The 15,993-nt window shown below is 32.1% G+C and overlaps 2 protein-coding genes across 3 annotated transcripts; one reads left to right on the forward strand and one right to left on the reverse strand.

Annotated features, from left to right (window-relative positions):
- LOC109349582 (glycine cleavage system H protein, mitochondrial-like) lies at nucleotides 4,552-6,397 on the forward strand. The gene is made up of 4 exons (XM_019590438.1): nucleotides 4,552-4,742; nucleotides 4,877-4,965; nucleotides 5,811-5,981; nucleotides 6,138-6,397. The coding sequence occupies exons 1-4, from the start codon at nucleotides 4,634-4,636 to the stop codon at nucleotides 6,264-6,266; spliced, it is 498 nt and encodes a 165-aa protein (XP_019445983.1). The 5' UTR covers nucleotides 4,552-4,633; the 3' UTR covers nucleotides 6,267-6,397.
- Nucleotides 7,088-13,396, reverse strand: LOC109349583 (probable serine/threonine-protein kinase At4g35230). Of its 2 annotated transcripts, none has more exons than XM_019590440.1 (11): nucleotides 13,187-13,396; nucleotides 12,985-13,149; nucleotides 12,162-12,385; nucleotides 11,623-11,758; nucleotides 10,808-10,941; nucleotides 10,370-10,475; nucleotides 10,035-10,120; nucleotides 9,314-9,502; nucleotides 9,049-9,207; nucleotides 8,496-8,609; nucleotides 7,088-7,678 (listed from the first exon to the last, which is right to left on the reverse strand). In XM_019590440.1, exons 2-11 carry the CDS (start codon nucleotides 13,070-13,072, stop codon nucleotides 7,427-7,429), a joined length of 1,488 nt encoding a protein of 495 aa, XP_019445985.1. In that variant the 5' UTR covers nucleotides 13,073-13,149; nucleotides 13,187-13,396; the 3' UTR covers nucleotides 7,088-7,426. The 2 variants fall into 2 exon arrangements, with proteins under 2 accessions (XP_019445985.1, XP_019445984.1); XM_019590439.1 differs by having other exon boundaries at nucleotides 12,985-13,152; nucleotides 13,190-13,395.

Here is a 15,993-nt window from a genome sequence, read left to right on the forward strand (position 1 = left end):
CTTTTTAGTCTTTAAAATTTGGTCTTACATCAAAAATTGAATATTTTTGATAATTTTTCTTTCTCCCTCTTCTTTCTTCTTTTATCCTCATCTTGTTCATTCATTTTTATCATCTTCATCGTTGTAATGTTCTAAATTCAATTGAAAATCCAATACTTTGTGCACGTGAAAATATAAGATTGTACGATGAAATATTTCTTGGTTGGTCACTAAAGACTAATTAATCTCCTTTTGAGCGAGAAGATCATACAAGTGAATTGACCACTCCAAATAATTTTTTTCCTATAGACACAATATAAATTGAATGAACCATCAACACCATGCTTAAAGAACTAGATTGCATAAGTTTTATCACTGTGATTGGACAAAAAATTATAATTTATCATATTTTCTATAGTAAATTACACAATTTATATACATATATTATTTGTGTAATATTTTAAAGATGAAAAATAATAATGTAATTAAGCTAAATTTTAATGTCTATTACAACACTTTCACACTTGAAATGACACAAAAATGAGTTGGTCATCAATATTTGAATTTTACTATCTATATACAAATCGAAAGCTAGTAATGTAAATAATAGTCAACTTTTTTAATGTTTAGTAATGTGTGGATTATTTTGACCACACCTCTCTTTTTAACAATGATTATCGTCGTTATTTTTCAATGCAACTATAACATTATTTTTTCCTAAAGTCACAAGGATACATGGCATTAGTCAACTCTTTTTAGGAATGCACAAAAAAGTTCATTAGCTAAATATATAATACTAATTGCAATATAACCTTTTTATAAAAAATAAGAAGATTGCAATATATATTTTGTTGGAGCAAAAAAGAATTTCACATGCCCAATAACCTAGGACCCAAACAAGTAACTGCCACACTCAATTCCCAAGGCAAGGATCTACATGTGTATTTTATTTCTTTTTTTTTTATCGGCAATTGTTAGTATATTAGTTGTTCGTATGTTAGTATTTTATCATGGGTGAGACTCCACCCTCAACCCCCTACAACCCATACCATCTAACCACCTTATAACTCCCATTTTATATTGATGGTGGGACTCGAACCCACAACCTTCTGCACTCCATTCCTTACGATCACCCTCTTCATCATCAGACCACCTTTTACATCTGTATTTTATTTGGCATTGCAAAAGCAGCAAATCAGATCAAGTGTTTGCTAAAAAAAAATCAATTGTTGTATGCATTGTAAATTGTAATGCAGTGGGCATGCACTATTTACAATTTGATAATCCCTCGTTAAGGTAACATGACAAAGATGGAGTTGATGCATCTTTTCTAAAACTGTCCAACCAACCAATACATGTATAGAGAAAAAGGGTTGCCAAATCCTTTCAAAATTTGAAGAGTGGTTAGTGTTGTACTGCTGGAACTTGTAAGCGAAGGTATTTCAGACAACCAATAAATTGAACATTAAAGTCCAGAAATTAAGTAGGTGAACGTGGCTTTGACCTCAGGCCAACAAAATAAAATGGTTGATGATTACTAAAAATAGAAGGGAGTAAATCATGCTCCTTATTGTTGGTGTTTAATGAGTATATATGTCACAATTTAGTCGGAGTATTTTCAAATTTCAATAAAGTATTTTTCACTTATACATAAATTTCATTAGAATGCTTAAAAAATCAGGTTATTTAATTATCAAATGTGTTCAATCTTGTTGGCCGTTCTCATTACTCTTAAAACTGAAGGATTTGCTGAGGATACTTGAAATCAAATAGAAACTTTTGTTAAAAAATATTGAAACAAAGACTTGAGTATGTCTATCATATAATGATTTCAAAATTGTTCTTTCCAAAATTTGTTCTAGTTTTTTTGTATTATCAATTATATCTACTGATCTTATGAGTGAACTAGTTTCTTTTGGATTGTGTAATTGTTTATTCCAATAAGTATCGTTTACATGATTCGAAACCTTAATCTTTTGATCTTTCTATGAATGTAGCAAAGTCTTATACCATTAAATCAACGTATATTTCCTTTTCATCCTAAGCCCAAATAATAGTCAATTAAACTATTACATTCACATGGTTGACTTCAGTCGCGGATATAAAGTTACGTGCCGTCAAGGATTAGGGCTCCAACTATCAGATGGTTGGTCATCAATTTTGCACCAAGCCCTTGAGACATTTTTTTAAGTCATAATCTTGTTATTGTCAAGACTTTAATTTCATTTCAAACTGAAACAAATCCATCTACATATATAAGAAAGTTGGTTTTGTCAAATCCCTGCCCCTACCTTATTTGTCTTTCCATATATATAAGCGTTTGTTGAAAATGTGTGGAGAAACCAGGTTCTAGTTGACAATTTCTACAATGATAAATAGTGGTATAAATAGGAGCTACTTGGAAAAAATGCAATGTCAAATCTAAATACGTGAAAATTTTATCTGCCCAAAAGCAAGATAGCATTGGAAAGCTAATACATATTTGTTATTTTAGTCTTATCTTATTTTTATGTTTTAATTTAATTATCCATTAAAAAATTAATCCGTTCCTTTATTTTTTATGTTTATCAATTTTACCCTTTTATCATAATATTGTCAATTGCTAAAGATGGAGAAACATTATAGCAAGTAATGATGATAAAGATGGAGAAGTGATGAAAATAAAGATAAGAGAAAAAGAGAAGAGCTGTTGAAAATATACAATTTCTAGTGGTGAACCTAGTTTTTGACAATCATGAATGAATCATTAATGAGAAATAAGTATATATTATGATAAAAATGAAACATTATTTTTTGACATAAAATTTAAATTGAAAAATTAAAAAATAAATAACTAAATTATATCTTTTTTAGAACCAAATTGAAAAAAATAAGATAAAGTACAAATAGTTTGCTTAAATTTAAAAATCAACACCGAATCTAATGACAGTAAAAAAGGAGATTAAAAATGATAAAAAAAATGAACTCACTTCATTAGCTACAATTCAAATAACTCCATATAATATGAACAGTATAATGATCTTTTGCATATACATTAACACAAATTGTGAGACATATAATATAAACACAAAAACTCATGAACAAGAGGGCTAGAATCATCAATATGAACATGGAAACATGTTCATCTGAATCATGAAACAGATCAATACATTGTAGATTGTACTATAATACACAGAATGAGCTTAGCTCTGGTAGAAAGTATAGAAGGTCAAAACCAAACAGAGTCCTTGTGATTGTGATGAATCTGAAGACATGCATTATGGGACATGACAGCATTGTTTGGATGACTAGAAGTGCTAGAGTGCTCAAAAATGTCCACCTCTTATATCTTTATCAACACAATCTGCATTAAATGTCCCTGGATGATCTTGAAAGTGTTCATTGAAGATAGAATATGCACTGAAACTCTCACGGTTAGAATCTGCACTCAATTCTCATGTAACATCAATCATTTTCTGAAATAAAATAGATAGTTACAGAAACAGCGTTACTCTCATGGTTAGAGCCCAACACTGAAACAAGGCTTGGTTCGGCCCATCATAGTTTCCTTTTGCTTATTTTGATTTTTAATGGTTGAAAAATACCCTAAAGAAACTTTATTGTCTTTTTTTATTACTTGGATATGGTTTTTGAATAAATATAATTTAATAAAAATTTAAAGTACTTTATTTAAATATCTAATAACTTCGTAGTTTTCTAACAATGTAGTTGACATCAGGAATAAGACGTTAAATGCTATCCTTTTTTCAATATCATTAATTATTGTACATTGTATCATTTTTTGGATAGCAATGCTATAAACATTTCTTTACCTTTTATTCTTCCAATAAATAAATGTAAATAATGTTGTAATTTGTGTGTATGCAAATAATTAACATACATTTATCTTGGGAGGAATTTGGAATTACGAATTGTAACACAGAATTTTTTATGGCATACCTACTTCATATCACATCACTTACATCTTCAAAGTTGAGTTAAAATACGATGCAGTCTTAATGATATAATATATGCAAAGATATTGGCACCATAAAATGATTTATCCATTGCCAATCTAATTTTAATGCAAGTATAACTTTGGTCGAGATTTTAAATTTGAGTAATAGCTACAAATGTCAATATTAAGATTTTGGAAATCGTGAAAACCATATTATAATTATTACAATTACATCATTGGCTTAAAACCCCAGTTGTTATAAATGTTAAAAAGGCATAATCATTGGCTATTTAATACCTTCACCTGAATATTTTTTCAGGTTAGATAAAAAATGATTAGTTATTATTCATATTAGAAAAGTGGATAAAGTTAGAACTCCAATGAACAGTGTCAAAACATATATAAAAAAATTACACAGTTAGTAAATTATTAACTATTCATATATGTTAGTTATTCTTGACCCTAAAACAAAAGTAACATAAATTAATGATAAATGATATACTATAATATAAAAAATTTATACTAATAGTTTTTAAAAAGAGAAGGAGAGCATGATGATGCAAGGTAAGGATGAGGCATTTATTGGCTACCATTCATCGAAGATAATAAATAACATGTATGGAAATATATGTACCTCTCTTTATTATCCACAAACCAAAACTGAAAGAACAAAGAGCAATACAACTCTAATCTCCATAGTCCATAGAAACATCCTAAATGGCACTAAGGATTTGGGCTTCTTCCACTGCTAATGCACTCAAAATCTCTTCTGCCTCCAAACCTCACCTCACCTCTGCTTTTTCTCTATCCAGATGCTTCTCCACTGGTACATATATGTAACTATGTGTATTAATCTTAGTTCATATTTTTCTTTGTACCTTTGATTATTTTGAACCATTTGAATGTGGGAACATATATGCCTAGTTAACTTAAATTGTTGTATTTACTTAATTGTCTCAGTGTTGGATGGACTCAAATATGCATCTTCACATGAATGGGTCAAGCATGAAGGCTCAGTTGCCACCATTGGCATCAGTGACCATGCCCAGGTTGCACCTCTTCTCCATATCCCTACTATTCTTTCATTATGCTAACACATTACAACATTAATTCTTATTTGGTATACTTGGTCATTAAATCTTTTTTCTTTATTCAGAATTAGTGGAATATAAGACCATTGCTGGTGCATGTGTATCTTATCTAAACATTATCTTATATTAGAATTTTGATAGTATGAATTTATCTTCACTTATCATATCTCTTATAATAACTTTATGATCAAGTTCAGAACTTCAGCTGAAAAAAAGTCATGGTGCTGCTTAATTTTTTTTATCCTACTAATGGTATCTCCTTATCTTTTGTGTAAGTAACTACCATTGATCTTTTAGTCTTTCTGGAGATCAAGCAGACTGTTAGGATTTAAGCTCATGAGGAGAGCCCAATCCAAAAGACTAGTCTATAAGGTGAGAGAGCCTCATGGCTTAAGTACCACATTGAGTTTACTATTCTACTCAATGTGGGACTCCTAGCATTGCCGCCCACTTTAAGGGCCAACGTCCACGATGGCTTTCGGCACTGACCCGATGGTAGCCCTGTCTCTTTTGACGACTTCACTCATCTATTAGTATTCGGTAATTACCTTAATCCAGCCTATAGGTAGCCCTTTCCGTGACGCAACTCTCAATGAAAGCACCAATTGTTAGGATTTAAACTCACGAGGAGAGCCCAATCCAAAAAACTAGTCTATTAGGTGAGAGAGTCTCATGGCTTAAGTACCACATTGAGTTTACTATTCTACTCAATGTGAGACTCCTAACACAGACTCTTACACTACTGGACCAACCCAATTTACACAAGTGAAGAATGAAGCTATAAAATATTGAACTTGTTGCAGGACCATCTAGGAGAGGTTGTGTTTGTGGATCTGCCAGAACCAAATGGACAAGCTTCAAAAGGTAGCAGCTTTGGAGCAGTGGAAAGTGTTAAGGCAACAAGTGATATCTACTCTCCAATCTCAGGAGAAATTGTTGAGGTTAACTCAAAGCTCACAGAAACACCTGGCCTGGTAATTAATTCCATTAGTATTCTTTTTCCTTCATCATTTCTCTATATCAGAAAATCAAACATGCTCTTCAAGCATAACTAAAGAACATAAACAAATTCATAACCTCTCATTACCTGATTATATATACTCATACTTTTGTACTTATTTTACTTGAAGATCAACACAAGCCCATATGAAGATGGATGGTTGATCAAAATAAAGCCAAGCAATCCATCTGAACTGGATTCCTTGTTGGATCCAAAGGAGTACACAAAACATTGTGATGAAGAAGATGCTTCACATTAACTGTTCTTACTTCTTCATATGTTTCTGATTTCATTATCTTTTGAACACTTTCTGTCAAGTTTGGAATAACTGCTTCTCTGATATTATTGCATTTTCATGTGATTAAGAAGCCATTTTCACTTTCACTTCAATTCCTTATTATTTTGTCTTGCACCACACCACTTTCTTGTCAGCTACCATTCTGACTTGGAGACATGAACTCAGAAGCAATCCTTGAAAGCTTATCATGCGTTTAAAAAGAAAACTTTTTTAAGCTTATGAGAAGAGTTTATTCAAATTAGCTCATGAAATAACTTACAACCTTATTTTAGGCTAAGTTGCTGGGTTATGAAAAGAAATAACAGGGGGCATATCCTTATTTTGAATAGATATACTCTGTACATATTTTAAAAAGCGAAACAATAACTTGACAAGTGATCATAAAAACTTTTAATAGTCTACTTATTTGTTATGAACACAGGTTTACATTTGTAGCTTTTTACATCCATGGCCTCATTAAAATGAAAATGTCTTCTAGGATACTAATGGAAGAATCTTTGAGAACAAAAGATCCATATTATTATGAATATATGGTAAATTAACTTTTGCATATTTCGTTAAGAATTCAAATGTGACTGAAAAGAACTTGTGTTTTCTAGCATTACCAAAAGAATCTGTGTAAATAAGATAAATGAACTTCTGTTGACTTCTTCCTCACGTCAAAAAGAGATGGAAAAAAAAAATAAGATGATACAAGTGCATGAATCCGTAAACCTCACCTTTTATATGTAATGTCAAACTCACTATTGTGATTCCATGCTTAACCCATAGAATAAGTTCTCATCAAGCTAACATACTTGGATTTGGAACTTGGAGAGGGAACAACCATTTTTACAAAGTAGATGGACAACCAAGCCTGATGGCATACATGAACTTATAGCTTCATGACATAAATGAATTTATTTTCATATGGAGGTGGGAGGAAATTCATTCTAAAGGGGCTATTGTATGGGAAAATCTACACTATATTAATCCTTAAGATACATCATATACCAGAATTCCTGTTGCTCCCTAAACTAGCACCCTACATATTCCTATTCTAGCAAAGTACAAAGTACAACAAAATAGCATATTTTCATGGTGCCACTCTGCTAGTTTAGTGAGCAAAGAACCACAAACTTTTAACCACGCCAGCTGTTAGATCTCTTGGCTTCAAAGGCTGCCCCATCATTAAGCATGTCCTGTGCATCAGTGTCCATTCCCAACTTCGAGAGGGCGAGAGCCTGCAGGTAGAACGCGGTTGGCCAATCAGGTATGCATACCTGTGCCTGCATTGCATCCCTTAGCGCGAGTTCTGCCTGATCATTCATCAAGTAGGAGAAGGCTCTCCTTGCAAAGACGGTAGCAGAAGGAACAGACATCATAACCACCAACTGTTTAGAGCAAATAAATTAAGGGCATTTAGACTATGTTCAAGTTTAGAAATAATAGTCTTAGTAAATGTCATTATAGAAAGTATAGAACAAGTATGAACCTTTTTTGGTCCCTATATGTGACACTCGTTTTTAATTTGGTCCCAACACCTAAAAAAACCTCCAATTCAGTCCTCCATATGTAACTATTTTCGATTCGGTCTTCACTTCATGATTCATTGTTGTTATAACACTTTTGAAGTTAAAGTATACGGACCAAATCGAAAATGACATGGGGATAAAAAAAATATTGTTTAGTCCCCACATGTGACAATCATTTTCAATTCCATCCCTGTACTTTAACTCCAACAGATGGTATTTTAACAAGTAAATGACTAAATGGCAAGGACCAAATCAAATAATTGTACATATAGGGACTGAGTTGGAAAATTTATGGATAGGGACCAAGTTGAGAACAAGTGTCACACATAGGAATCAAAAGTATAGTACAATAAACTTACTTTGGAGGATAAAACAAGCATTAGCATATTTGATAGCAGGTTTTGATGACAAAATGTTCTGGTGTATAGATTCTATACTTTGATTTAAAGGGCTAAGAAAAGCAATGGTTTTCTTCAAGATTCAGAGTATCTGAACCATATTATAGAAAATACTTTCTGATTAAAACATGTACAAGATATTGTACTGGAAACAGAGGCCAAGAACAGCAAGGGTACTACAAAAGAGTCCCAAATTCATCCACCATCCTTTATAAGATTATAACCACATTGAGAGAGCCCAATCAGTCAAGAATCCACAAAAACTGAAACAGTTCTACCTTAGAATAATACTCAATGGCATTTTTGAAATCCTTGTCTCTAAATGCAATATCGCCAAACTTCTTTGTGTTCAAGATGTCTTGCACTTGTTGAGTCCACTCTTGGAATGAAAGCTGCAATTACATTATTGGTTAATAGACAAGAGAAAGCACAGAAAATGTTGGCAAAACAATCACGGCTTAACAAGTAAGATCTACATTTAGTCTTATTTGCGCCTTAGAAGTAAAACAACAATGCACTCCCGAAACAAGTGTTATCCATTAATGTAACTAAAGTGCAGCATGTTCAGAAACATACCAACTATTGGCATCTGTCTAAAAATACATTTATGTCAGTAACGAAGTCACACAACAGAGAGAACAGCTTCTTAAAGGTGAATGAATAAGATAGCAGAAACATTAATCTTCAAAACATATATTATAAAATCAGCTACACACACCATACTAAGCAAAATGAACCAACCTCATCTACATATCCCAATGAAAATAATGGTTTTTCAGGTGTAACTATTTAACCCAGCATTGCAGGGAAAAATGTGGTGAGTTGACATACCTCATTTTCTGCACCTTCTTCATCTTTATAACCCGTTTTTAATAATATATCATGAGCTGCAGTAAGATCCATCCTTGCACAAGCCTTTCCGAGAGGAGAAAGCATGGTTGGCAGGACCCCTGTATTTTTAGTAAGGCCCATTAACACATGAGATGCTACCTGTAAACAAAAAGAGGGGGGAAGTTCAACTTGATGAATGAAGGTTTGCGAAAAGAGACGAAAAAAGTGGGAAATGGAGTTGAACACAATTAAAAAAACTAAAAACCTCTTTCTGCTTTTGTAGAGGTGCAACTGCAGAAAGAAGAAACTTGATATCAGGCCGTTCCCTCGCTTCGAACTGAAGACATTTCGAAGCAAGCTCAACCAACTTTGTAGCATCATCATTTGCATATTGCCCTTCTAGGGAAGAGTCCATCAACAACAATGCATTCTTCCCTCTAATTAGGTCCAGAGCCTGAAGATCAAAATCAGTCTTAGTAACAACTTTCAATCTTTCATACCCTTGGATAGAGCATATTCAAGGTCATGTGATTTAACTACACAGCATGAATACTCATCTCCTTATCATCAATCAAGTAATCAAAAAACTACAAATAATGATGATATGAAACACACATTTCAATGCCATGTTGTATTCAACAAGAAAACAATCTTAATATCAAGTATTAAGGAAGAGGGTCTAAACTTATAGTAACTCTTCACAAGTATATGTTTACTGCAACTTTTTGTCAATGGTATCACAACCAAGCAATGCATAAATGTTCTTGATAAATTATATGAGTCATATCAAAGATTGAGCATGCAGGAACTGTAGGGCAATAAAAGATGCTAGTGTGTGTAATAAAACAGAATAAAGCATAATGTGCATCCTTATATGGCTGCACAGGTTGTTGATAAAGCTTCCAAGTGAATTTGATCAAAAATGGAAAACTCTCTCGTTAACATGGGAAAAAATGCCAAGGTGTTTGGGAGGAATGGTAACATACATGGCTTGGAGGAATATGCTTGCCGCTCAAAAGGTCGAGAAGAACAGTTCCATAACTGTAGATCACACTCTCTGGGATTATCCTTCCTGCAGATGTTAGGTACCATATTTCCATTAACAATACTGTGCAAAACTTATGTTAATTAATATAATAATATCAAGATACTATTCTAAATTCTGCTCTATCATTCAGTAATATATGTACATAGTTAGCCTATGTCACAAAGTGTATATTATATATGTCTACCATTGCTGTTGGTAATCCAAGGAGCAAAGTCATATAAATCGTAAACCAATTTCAGCTATCCATAAAAACACATTTGGCAAGTACTATACCTGTTCGCAAAAACTCAGGTGGAGTATAAGCTAAATTAGTACTGTAGCTTTTCCCGTCTCGACTATTTTTCATAAGCCCAAAACTTGATAAACGGGGATCACCATCCTGACGTAAGTGGAAAAATTATTATCAAGTCAATTTCAAGGCATAAGTTAGACTTTTACCAATGAATGGATGGTATTCACAGAATTTATAACATTCTTGATGTGCAAGCATATGATTATAACAGCAATTAGGGATTGATGGCCTATGATAAGGAAAAGACAATGACAGTATCAAGTGCAAACCAACAAACTCAGAATTAGAGAAAGAATGTGAGAGATATACCTAAACAGGAAAATGCGTTAATGCATAATTTCAGGAAAAACACTGAAATTATGTTGATATAATATGCAAAGCAAATGAATGAGTTCATAATAATGTATTCATAATCATACCTCATCAAAGAGAATCCTATATGCATTCAGATCATGGTATATTTTCCGGTTCTCCATGCTACAATGATCTAGTGCCTGAGCAACATGGTATCCAACTCTAACACGCATTTCCCATGGTAATGGTTGCTTGTCCCCTATCACATGGAATTCGTTAAGTAAATAAATATGTGAACTGATTAACAAACTACCATTGGCAAGTAAAACAGATGCTATTTGATTACTTATTACTCATAAGTGCATGCTTCTTTGCCTCTTTATGGTGTTCACCTAATGCCTTACATATGGGTTTCTTTTTGGATATGTGGAGATATTGGCCATCTTTGCTTAATTATGAACCTACGTTATTGTACTTGGTTCTCTCCTGTATCTTAGAAGAGAATAAAGTATCTCCTCATATCACGAGATAACTTGTCTCCTTCAGCCGGTAAAAATGTGACATGTGTATTGTTTTGTTTAGTTTTAGAAATATTTTTTGTAGAAAATGATTAAATAGGACACATGTCATGATTTTAGTGGCTGTAGGAGATAACTTATCTCCTTATACCAAGAGATACTTTATTCTCATCTTAGAATATCTCTTAGGATTGACATTAGCTTATCTTTTATAATTTGTTTCTTATTTAATTTGGAGTCTTAATATTGCTATAAATAGAGGTTATGTATTTTGTATCACATAATTCACAGTAATATGGAAACTATTTACTATTATTAGTATTCCCTTTTTTCCTTCTATACTTAAAACCCTACAATTTCAACAAGAACTGATAGCTGTAGCAATCACAAATGAGATTGAATAAGAAAAACTTGAGCAGTACAATGAAAGAGGTGCTTGGATAAAGTATCATTTGGCATGTACTCAGCTACCAAGAGCCTTTCATCTCCCTCAGCACAACAACCGATCAGATTCACCATTCTCTTATGCCTTACTTTCCCAACTCCAGCTGCCTCTGCCTGATCAATCAAAAACAAAAACTTGCATCTTAAATAAGGAATACCTAATAGCAGCACAGAGAGACCCAAAATATTTGGAATTCGGCCAAAATAAAATCTGTGGCAGTGGAATCTGGAGGGGAAAAAGGAAACCCAAATTGCCTTAAAGAGAATCCAAATCAACATAACTAAACACTTATTTAATAAGCTTTATGTGAAATAATCTATAAAAAGCTTATAGGAAGATCATAAGTTTATGGAGAAAAGTTGTTCTCAACTTCTCATAAGCCCAAGTTAAACTCTCTCGAAGTTCTTCCAAACACCCCATAATGTACTTCTAGAAACAACTACATATTTGTCATTCTCATCCATCAATTTCTCTGAAACCAAATTGAGGGACCAAAAAAAAGCTTATTTCTCTCACCGTGAACTGTTGAGCATCAGGCCAGGAGAGTTTGGAGAACCGTTTGACAGCGACTAACTGGTTGTTCTCGAGCTTCCCTTTGTAAACCACATTGGGAGCTTTCTCACCACTCTCGGAAACAATGTTACCTGTGCTGAACTCATTTGTGGCCCTTCTCAGGTCATTCAGGCTGTACTCTTTGAATGCTGGAATCTCACAGTCTTGCTCAACAGTATTCTCATTATCTTCAAAATTAGCAAAAAACCAAACACTAAATCAGAACAAGACATTATAAAAAAAACCAACTTTCTCAAAACAACACTTAAACATGAATGAAATAATCAAGCCCCATTTGGCTTCCAAATAAAAAAAAAGGTAATAGATTTTGACTACAAAAGCAAGTTACAACCCAACATTTAAAAAAATAAAAGATTTTTGTAGTGCACGCACCTCACAAAAAAATGTTTTAGTCGCACTTTGGTATCATTATATGGGGTATGAAAAGTGAGAGAGGCAAAAAAGAAAAGGGTGGAGAGTGAAAAGGGTGTAATAATTAAAAAAAACATACTTTCTCAAACTATCAATAAAACAAGAGCAAAATAATCAACCCCATTTTCATTAAACTGAAAAGAAATCACAGATTTTGACTAGCAAAGAAAATCACATCCCAACAAAAATAATACAAAAAGCAATCCTACTCTACATCAACATTACTGTAGTATTCCCATCCACAACTTGAAAACCAAATAAGCACACAAACACAATGTGAAAATCCCACAAAGAAAAGATGAAATGAGTATGAAAAAGTGAGAGGTTTTGCATGAAGAGTGAAAAGGGTAAGTACCTGGATCAGGTTTCTTAGAATCGGCTAAGGAAGTAGGAGGATCTTCAGGAGAGTGAAGATGAGCGGTTTTGGAGTGGAAGCAACCCATATACAGTTATGAGCTTATATTATATGTATGAGTATGAAGAAAATAGTATGCTAAGATATGATAGGAGTTATGAAAGTGTAGTGAATCATGAAATAATATTATCATGATGGTGATGATGATGAAAGGTGAGTGTTGAGTTTGGTTAAGGTGAAAATGTTGAGGTCCCCCATGTTGTAAAGTGACTGATATTATTGCTTTGTTGCAGTGGCTGAAACACAGAAAGGAAATATAGACAGAGAGATGACAAAGGATGAAGTTGTGTAAGTAAAATGAATGAATCTGTGTGTGAATGTAAATGGGTTTTGAAGAGGAAAGGGAGAGAGAGAGAGAGAGAAAGAAGAGTCACATGACAGAGTCTATAATGGAGCACGTGCTGAGCCCAGGTGGGACTGCCAACCACTTTCCAATGCTACTTTTTTTTATGGGAAGTATCTTAATCTTTAATTTCAACGAATTTCAGTGATTTGAATTTAACTAATTTATTGTATTTTAAAATTGATGACCAAGATGCTCTTACAATAAGTTGATTTTCATCTTATGAAGAATTATGTCATTAAGTATGTATCACTTTATATCATCACTTAAAAAATCATTAACTTAAAAGTTTAGTATTTAATAATTAAATATATTTTTAACCAAACACATAATACATATGCGATATATTTAAGATCCTTGTGACAACTATCCTTTTTATTACACCTTAGAATTTAGTTGTTGGATAATATCTGATTTTATATTTTTCTTATTCTTAAACGTCTATTTTTTCCCTTTCTATTTACAGCTTTCGAACCGGGAATATTAATTAAAATAATCAAATCTCTTCACTAGAACTAGTAGGTTGTTAATTAGTCAATGCATTATTGTTAAAGTTGTAATTTTGATAGAACATATATTACTTAAAATAGTAAAAATTACTTTAAATGTGTGGTTATGGTAAATGAAAAATTAGAAATGTTTTCAACCAAAATTTTGTTCAAAAAAATGTGGACAATAAAAATGAAAATATATATATATTACATTATTCAAAATTAATAACCTTTAATCATAATTAATTTATCATGAACTCGTTAATTATATTTAAGCTATTAATGGATCATCAATAACAATAGTTTAATTGAGACAGTTAATTTCAAACCATATAATAATTGAAATAATGTATCTCCTTATATAAGGAGATAACTTATCTCCTCTAACCAATAAAAATGTGACATGTGTGCTATTTTGTTTATTTTTAAAAATATTTTTATAGAAAATTGTGAAACATGACACATGTCATAATTTCACTGGCAGGAGGAGATAACTTATCTTCTTATGTAAGGAGATACTCCATTCCCATAATAATTTCTCATATATCATATATGGTGTTAAAATAAAGTTTCTCTTAAAGTGAGATTCTATAATTTGGAATATGTATTGTTTCCTTGGGATCATGCTATACTTCTTATGAACCCATTAGTGAATGAGTGTAGGTAAGTGCATCACCCTAATGTTTCATTTAGTTGAATAAAAAGAGAGAAAGATAAAAGAGTATATAGGATTTGTGTTCTTTGGTTTACAGAAAAAGAAAGAAATGAATATTTATTTTTTCAATTATCTCTCTCATTTTCTCTACACTATAAACAAATGTATTGGGTTCCATTCTACTTTATCCATAGCTTCTCACTCAAATCAGATGAGAGAAGGTCACTCTCTCCTAGATTATCCCCTCATTCCATTGAACAAGGCTCATCTCCATTAATGGAGAGGCAAGTGATTGTTTTGTTAACATTTTTAACAATAAAAATGTAATTTTATGATACACAAAATAGTAAAATTGTTATTACATATTGTATTTTGTGTATTAATGTGTATCACTTGTCTCTCCATTAATGGAGATGAGTCTTACTCCATTTTCTTACTATTATACCAAATCTAGAAAGTGACCTTCAAATTTTGTTGTTTATTACATTACTTGTATGGTAATATAATAGGTGAGTTTGAATTTCCTTTTGAGACTTATGTATGTATGACATTACTTATATGATAATGTATGAATTCATTTGTTTGTATTATATGTGTATGTTAACTCTTTTATATTTGGATTGAGTATACTTTCTTCTCATATATTTTGGTTTATCAATTTTTTTTACTTATATGGTAAAATAATATTATTTTATTTATTTATTAACTGTTTATTTACTGTTTGCATAGAATGGGAAAATTACAAGTCAGCCGGTAACAGACATCAAAAGAAAGTTGAAACTGAATGCATTATTGCACGATACTTCTGTAGAAGTGGTTTGTTGCACACATTCCTTGTTCCATGTTTTAAGGGTCTTGTGTCCGATTTCAGCTTCTTCTCACGTTTCGAGTGCAACATAGATTGTGCGGTGCAAATTAATGGACCAACATAGCCAAATCCAGATGCTACGAAAACGTTAAAAAAAAAGTAAATCTGCCTTGCTTTCTCTCATGTTATATCTACCCCAACAGCAATAATAATATTGAAAACGTTAAGTTCATATTATCACTTTATGGGTATGTTAAACAGAAGAAGGTTGATACTGACAAATAAAATAAGTTAAAAACTAAAAAAAATTAGGTGATAAGTTTTTATTTATACAAATATGAGGAAAGAAATAAGAAAAGTAGGAATGTTTTACGTAGAGAAATCTGTTGTCCCACAATTGGACATATTTTTGAAGTTGAGCGCTATCAATCATCAATGATGAGAATAATATCAAACATTTGACATTTCTATGTGAATCATATACCATATATCTAATATGAGAGTGACATACTAGAATACTAGCTATAGCGGTAAGTGGTGCTTAATTTATAATTGATTTGCGTGTCATTTACTATTACTTTTTAGGTAATCACTTTCAATAAAATCAATTTATAAGTACTTTTTTAATATTTTATCATAAGATATTGGCGAG

Source organism: Lupinus angustifolius, chromosome LG06 (genome assembly GCF_001865875.1).
Source record: "Lupinus angustifolius cultivar Tanjil chromosome LG06, LupAngTanjil_v1.0, whole genome shotgun sequence".
NCBI lineage: Eukaryota > Viridiplantae > Streptophyta > Magnoliopsida > Fabales > Fabaceae > Lupinus > Lupinus angustifolius.